The 7,371-nt window shown below is 36.2% G+C and overlaps 1 protein-coding gene across 3 annotated transcripts; it reads right to left on the reverse strand.

The window, feature by feature from the left end:
• Window positions 1-410: 410 nt before the first annotated feature.
• Window positions 411-6,389, reverse strand: nmu (neuromedin U). Of its 3 annotated transcripts, none has more exons than XM_038280739.1 (9): window positions 6,146-6,389; window positions 5,372-5,427; window positions 5,248-5,295; window positions 5,124-5,177; window positions 5,002-5,031; window positions 3,291-3,368; window positions 773-826; window positions 659-699; window positions 411-579 (listed from the first exon to the last, which is right to left on the reverse strand). In XM_038280739.1, exons 1-8 carry the CDS (start codon window positions 6,276-6,278, stop codon window positions 664-666), a joined length of 489 nt encoding a protein of 162 aa, XP_038136667.1. In that variant the 5' UTR covers window positions 6,279-6,389; the 3' UTR covers window positions 411-579; window positions 659-663. The 3 variants fall into 3 exon arrangements, with proteins under 3 accessions (XP_038136667.1, XP_038136668.1, XP_038136669.1); XM_038280740.1 differs by having other exon boundaries at window positions 3,291-3,329; window positions 6,146-6,378; XM_038280741.1 differs by lacking the exon at window positions 3,291-3,368 and having other exon boundaries at window positions 6,146-6,383.
• Between the last annotated feature and the right edge of the window lie 982 nt (window positions 6,390-7,371).

The following is a 7,371-nucleotide window of genomic DNA, read 5'->3' on the forward strand; positions in this document are numbered from 1 at the left end:
TCAGTTTGTTGAATCCTTTCAAACCTGTAATACACTTCAAAACTATGATTGAATGCCAAATCTGCATCAAGTGTAATATTAATTTCAAAATTTCAGACAGATAGAAAAAAGTGAGCAATTTTGAATTTTCCTGGTGGGTGCTGAATAAGCACAACTGAAGCCATTATACATGAAGTTAATGGAGCAGTGGCGGCATCTACTGCTGATAATAATAACTGCATATCTCACTTAAAAAGTCTGCTGATACTAATGTTTATTAAAATAATGAAAACAGAATGCAAATGAGTCTATATTAAGATGCTTTTTATCCTAGAGTGTATAATTGATATATTTTGTCCATTTGCAACTTACATCTTTGAAATACAAATACCATGCCTAATATGTCAGGAAGAAAAATTACACTACCTCAATAAATCACAAAAATGAATGTTAGTTTAATTAGTATTCATTGTAAAGATTCAAGCATCAGTGTACAGCAAAGGCAAAGGGCTGTGGTTGGATTCTGGGTCACTCAGTCATCGTGAAGCGGCTCGGGTCTCAGGGGTCCGTGTTGTCTCTGTACACTTGCAGGTTCTGTTTCTGCAGCATTTCCACACACAGAATCATTTTTCAGTCACAAAAATAATCAACACAGTTAACTCCTAACATGTATTGTTACCTTTTTTATTCATATTCTAAGGACCGTCTTCCGTTTCGTGGCTGCAAGTGCAAGAAGAGTAATCAGTTTTGTTGTACCACCTTTACTTCCTGTTAAAACCTGACATAAACACACCCGATAGAGGAAGTAGCCCCTGCTTTCAATTCCACCAGGTCCCTGGAGTTCAGCCTGTATGGACACAAAAAGCAACAGGATTTATCTTTCCACTCAAATGATGATGGATTTTGTTGACGTAGAAAAAGTGTTTCTCTCCCAGCAGAGGTAAGGGCATATACCCACTTATAAAGTCACTCGAAAACAAACCGTCTCCATATTTCTCATCCACATTTGCACTTTATCTGATTTGTTTGATAGCAAAGAAGGATGTGTTCCCCTTACAGCAGCACTCATTTTTAGACCATAATTACTCTCAGCTTGGAAAATACGACTAATGCAGACTGAACATTACCGACTCGTGAGCTAAGGACGGGGAAAACGTGTTCAAGTCCACAGTGGAATGAAGCACATGTGTTTCAGTATCAACATCTCCTGCCAGTGCATGCTTTACCTCTAACCAGCTCTAAGTTATTGTCTAAATCTCAAGATCTGAAACAGCTCTGGTGAAAGTCACTAATGATATTCTCATGGCCTCAGATAATGGACTTGTATCTGTGCTCGTCCTGTTGGATCTTAGTGCTGCATTTGATACAGTTGACCATAATATTCTTTTAGAAAGACTTGAACATTTTGTTGGAATTAAAGGAACAGCATTAGACTGGTTTAAATCTTATCTATCTGATCGATTTCAGTTTGTTCATGTTAATGATAGATCTTCAACATGCTCAAAGGTTACCTGTGGAGTACCACAGGGATCAGTGCTAGGACCAATTCTATTTACTTTATACATGCTCCCAATTGGTAGAATTATTAGACAGCATGGGATTAATTTTCACTGTTATGCTGATGATACCCAGCTATATCTGTCTATAAATCCAGATGAAGCTAACCCATTACATAGATTACAGGCATGTCTTGAAGACATAAAAACCTGGATGACTCTTAACTTTCTGCTTCTGAATGCAGACAAAACAGAAGTTATAGTCTTTGGACCAGAGTCTTTGAAAAATAAGCTGATTAGTCAGTCACTTCATTTGGATGGGATTAAACTGATTTCAGATAATAAAGTAAAAAATCTTGGTGTTGTTTTTGATCAGGACCTGTCATTTAAATCCCATATCAAAGAGGTTTCTAGAATTTCCTTCTTTCATCTGAGGAACATTGCAAAAATTAGAAATCTCCTGTCCAGGGGTGATGCTGAGAAACTAGTCCATGCATTTGTTACTTCAAGGCTGGACTATTGTAATTCTTTACTATCAGGAAGTCCACAAACTGTAGTTAAGAGTCTTCAGCTGATCCAAAATGCTGCAGCCAGAGTTCTGATGAAAATTAAAAAGAGAGATCACATCTCTCCTATCCTGGCTTCTCTTCATTGGCTTCCTGTTAAATCAAGAATAGAATTTAAAATCCTCCTTCTCACATATAAAGCCTTAAATGGCCAAGCTCCATCTTATATCAGAGATCTGATTGTTCCTTATGTTCCTAACAGAGCACTTCGCTCTCAATCTGCAGGTTTACTAGTGGTTCCTAGAATTTCTAAAAGTAGAATGGGAGGCAGATCTTTTAGTTATCAGGCTCCTCTCCTGTGGAACCAACTACCAGTTTTAGTCCGTGAGGCAGACACCCTGTCTACTTTTAAGGCTAGGCTTAAAACTTTCCTTTTTGATAAAGCTTATAGTTAGAGTGGCTCAGGTTATCCTGAGCTATCTCTATAGTTATGCTGCTATAGGCTTAGACTGCTGGAGGACATAGGGACCCCCATTTCATCATTCTGCTTCATTCTCTTTCTATTCTCCTATTCTGCAGAATCTGTTAGTTCAATCTCTAACCTTCTGCTCTATCTGCTTTTCCTCAGAGTAGCTTTGCCTTGTCTGTTCCTGTTTGGCTGTGACGTCATCCTGGAAAGAAACATCAGCTGTGCTGTGACTGGGTGGATGTGCTTTCTTCGTCCTCTGACATGGGAGCTGGCTCGGAGCTCGTCTGCCTGGCTGTGTGTTTCCTGGACGGGGCCGCCTATTACAGCTGCTTTTGTGTCTCTGCTTCCGTCTTCTTGAACCCAGTCGGCCTCGGCAGATGGCCGCTCACACTGAGCCTGGTTCTGCTGGAGGTTTCTTCCTGTTTAAAGGGAGTTTTTCCTCTCCACTGTCGCTACAAGCATGCTTAGTGTGAGGGATTGTATTGAGTCAATGAGTCGATGCAATCAACTGGTTTTCCTTAGATGGAGAACTTTGTATCAATTTGACTTTATGATCTGGTTGAACTGTGAAGTGCCTTGAGATGACATGTGTTGTGAATTTGGCGCTATATAAATAAACTGAATTGAATTGAATTGAATCTCTAAATTTCTTCTTTTTGTTCTGAACACATCATAAAATGTGTTGCAAGGTAAATAGAGCAGTTTTTTATCTATGGTTGCATTTGGTCTCTGCATGCAAAACACAAAATTTGTATTTTTCTTTTGAAGTTGGTATTTGATTTAGCCAATGATCATATTATTAAAAAAGAATAAAAATGAAGTAATGTGAATGGTACGTACGCTCATTACGAGTCCTCTCTCTTTTCTGGATGGATGGAGCTGAGGAACGAGATGCAGAAGAGGGTGCAACTGAAAGGTCTGATCATCACACATACGCACACACAAACACAGAGAGACAGATGCAGACGCACAAACAACAGAGTGGAATGCACAGTTTCGCTCCTGTCTGCGTAGCATTACCGATGCATCTAGTCTACAGTCACATCCGATTGACTGCCAGGGTGTGCTCTTTATGTAGCTTTAACTAGTTTTATTGATTTGAAAGAGACAAGTGATTATGTGAATGTATATTAGATGGCCATGATTCCTTATTGGTTTAGATTGGTGGATTATTTATGAGTAAAACATGTGACAGCTAAACAAAATGGAATAGCTCTTACATCCCTGTTCATAAAAATAAATTCATACTTGTTGAAAAATCCATTATATCACCTATTGAATCTAATTATTTTACTGTCTTTTAATTTTCTCTCAGTGTGAATAAAGAGATGTGGCTAAACCCACTGAAACTAGAAGGCCTTAAGGGACATCATTTGCAAAATAATTATATATTTACATTTTAGATGATCAAATTAGATTAAAATAGATGCATCAAGAAGGTAAAGAAATTTGTCAGAAAAAATGTTGTCAGACATTATTTAAAATCCTATAATTGTTATCATAATTTTAAATTACATTTAATAAACTCTGTCAGCATTTGCAATAAAAATCAGAAGGTTTCCTTACACTGTTATTGTAAAGTGAAAATGGTCTGAGGTTGACGTTTAGTGAGGTTAGATCATAGACCAAATCTATAGTTCTATAGACTAAGAATACTAATTAATACATACTGTAAACAAGTTTTAAAGACACAAGCAACAATTTACTTATGTAAGGTTAGAGATGATGTTGTTGAGGCAAATTAAAGTGAAATAATGATTTTTTAAAAAGGCCTCATCATCCATTGTCTATATAAACGTATTCATATAGAATGTTGAGGAAGCCAGCCCAGTTAATCACAGGGAAACACACCAACACAAAGAAAAAGCAACCAAACACTCACACACTGGCACCTGAAGTTGTGTGAGTCAATATGGAGCAACTGATACATCAATATATTGATTGTTTTTCCTTTCACTGTGGTAAGTAGCCAAACCAACCCAATAAATAATTAAAAAGTAGAGCATGCAAACTTTACACAAAGTGCAATGTACAAACCTGGGGTCATCTTGGTGCAAGGTTAATTCCTGAGAAAGTGGCTAATTTTTCATGTAACTAAGGCATTTGGCGTTTTTGGAGGTATGGTGAATAAATGGTGTCCAACATGCATAGAACTAACAAAAAATAACAGCGTTTAATTTACAGTCTGTGCATATTAGTACTGTGAATGTTTGCCCATGCGTTCTGCAGCTATACTTTCATACACTACAGAAATATGAGGGACATGAAAACATGCAACTATATTATGAGCATCAGTAAAATATTATTAATTTCAATGGGTTTAAAAAAGAAGTGCAGGTCCCATATAATTTAATTTTATCTTTTAACTTACCACCCTGTGTGACAAGACTGAGCCCTGTGGTCTAGAATAGTGAAATAAAAACTGCAAATACAGCACAGTATGCCAAACATCACAAGAAAAGCACATGCAAACCCATAGCCAACAAATTATTTGGTTAGGACAAATTTGAGGTGAAAGAAAATCAGTTCAGCATAAAAAATATCAACTTACCCTTTTACTATTGTCTTGAAGTCTTAGTTCCTAAAAATGTTAAATTTATCTGATTAATGACAATTATAAGTTTTAGAAAAGCAGTTTGCGAAGACGAGAATCCATTATTTGATGTAAAATACCTTTGACTTCTGAACCAGCATCAAGATACAGAGTTCTCCTATGACATCCGATGTCTGAAAAAATATATATGTAAGCTGTTAAAAATAACCCTGATACATCTAAGCTGTTTCAGACTGCACTCACCCAGTACTTCATATCTTCAGAGAGGTATGATGAGCAAACAGTGTCTATCTGTGGAGATGCACAATTGATGATGGAGGGCGGTACCAAGAAAAAAGTTTAGAGAATGCAACAAAGCAAAGTGTACCTGGTGAAGTAGCTGCCTCTGATCTGTTATGGCCTGTTGAAGATTGACTGGCGCACCTTTCATTTCACAATAAAACATAAAAACACACATTTAACATGACTGGAGAGTCTATATCATCCCAGTGTCCATATCCAAAACTGATAGTGTGCTTTTTATCCAGAGAGCTAAACAATTGCATTAGGGGTGTGTGGATCGTGCAGGTGGAGTAGCGACAACCAACAATGTTTTTTTCCAGTACGCTTTGACATGATTGCAGTGAAGGTCCATTAGCAGGATAATAGCTGTACTGTCAAATGCAAAGCAGGATAGTGCTCAAATTATACCTGCTTTGATAGAAAGATTGCTTAAAATCAAGGAATAGCATTTTAGATTTTATTCATATAAAAAAAAAACACACCACTCCAATGTTGACACTGATGGTAAATCCTAAAATCTTATAGACAAATACAAAGGTCTGATTGATAGGTTATGATAAAGTGTCAGTCTACATCTGTGCTCGCTTCAGTCATTGTTTTGCTTTATGTCAGTGTCAGTGTTGTCTTGTTTGTTTGTTTGCTTGTTTGTTTAGATAAGATAGATAGATAGATAGATAGATAGATAGATAGATAGATAGATAGATAGATAGATAGATAGATACAGACAAATTTCCAAACTGTATAAACATTAAATTGTAATACTTTGAATCTCATGTACATTGTGGCAACCAGAAATTTAAATAAATGCAAAAACATAGTTGTTGCATCTAATAATAAATACAAATATATGTCAACCTACTGGTACAGGCAGATATGGTGAGGATGAACAGCACTGCCAGGGTGAGGGGACCCATAGCGCTGCTGCTGATGCTGTGCAGACTGCTGAGGGCTCCGCGCTGCTCGGGTTGGCTCTGGCTCTTGAAAGTCTTCATCTCCTTCTCTGAGTGGCCCTTCTTTTACTCTTGTGTTTTTTTTCCCTCCCACTTCAAGCTCTTCTGACACTTTATGCTTGGCGTCAGACAATTATGAAGCCTCGCGCGCCCCACACCCTCCATTGAGGGACGTGGCTGCGTCATTGGGAAGGACCCCGCGCGCGTGTTCAATTATAAGCCAGGAACTACAAGCAGGATGAAATGCTTATGTAAACTATGAGCAATGCGGTAAAGAAGGAAAAATATTGAGTAAATAAGAAGTAGGAAGCAGTAAGAGAAGTTTAACCAAAAGTTCAAACATTGTTTTGTTTCCACTTTGCCACTGGCAGTTTATGGGATGTCGTTTGTTAAGTTACTTTGTCAAATAATTGCAGCAGTATTTCGGTCATTTTGCCTTAAATAAGATAAAACAATATCTCAAATTTATAAAACATTTAATTAACAAGTTAAATATTTATTATACAAAGTAAATATTTAACATGCTAATCAAACATTTGTTTAGCAAGGTAAATATTTAGCAATAAACTAAAATAAATATTAAGATTGCAAACTAAATGTTAAGCTTTCAGTTAGCCTAAATATTAATTTCCAAACCAAATGTTTAAGTTCAGTTTAAATATTGATTCTGTAAACTAAATATTTATTTTTCAAATGAAACCTTTAGTTTTTAAAAAGATATTTCTTGTGAAATAGATATTTATTTCAGACACTAAATATATAGTTTGGAAATGTAATATTTACAAATGGATGTATAATGTGGTAATTGTATGACTTTTAATATGACCCCATTTTACCCTCATTCTACCAAAGAATAAGATCTAGTCTCGTTGCCCCACTGGGCTTCAGCTGCATTTCACTAAATGATATTTGGTAAATATTGTATTATTTATTTTGTCCAATTTTACAGCTCCTTATATCAGAAACGTAGAGATACTGTGGCAAACGTAAGTTTCTAATTTTGTATAATAATTTTTCCATGAAAATCACAATTTTTACATAAGAGAGTTATTTAAAAAAATATGAATATTTTGATGGCAAAACTCAAAGTCAATGTAATAATAAGAAATTGTCATTTGCTCCAATATGTTAAAAA

This window comes from Cyprinodon tularosa, unplaced genomic scaffold (genome assembly GCF_016077235.1).
Source record: "Cyprinodon tularosa strain WSP-4 unplaced genomic scaffold, ASM1607723v1 ctg163, whole genome shotgun sequence".
NCBI classification, from domain to species: Eukaryota; Metazoa; Chordata; class Actinopteri; order Cyprinodontiformes; family Cyprinodontidae; genus Cyprinodon; species Cyprinodon tularosa.

Coding starts and splice junctions, on each gene's coding strand:
- nmu (XM_038280739.1), bottom strand. CDS start 6,278: ATGAAGACTTTCAAGAGCCAGAGCCAACCCGAGCAGCGCGGAGCCCTC. Junction 5,428..6,145: donor CACCATATCTGCCTGTACCA/GTAGGTTGACAT, acceptor GTGAAATGAAAG/GTGCGCCAGTCAATCTTCAA. Junction 3,369..5,001: donor TTCAAGACAATAGTAAAAGG/GTAAGTTGATAT, acceptor TGTGATGATCAG/ACCTTTCAGTTGCACCCTCT.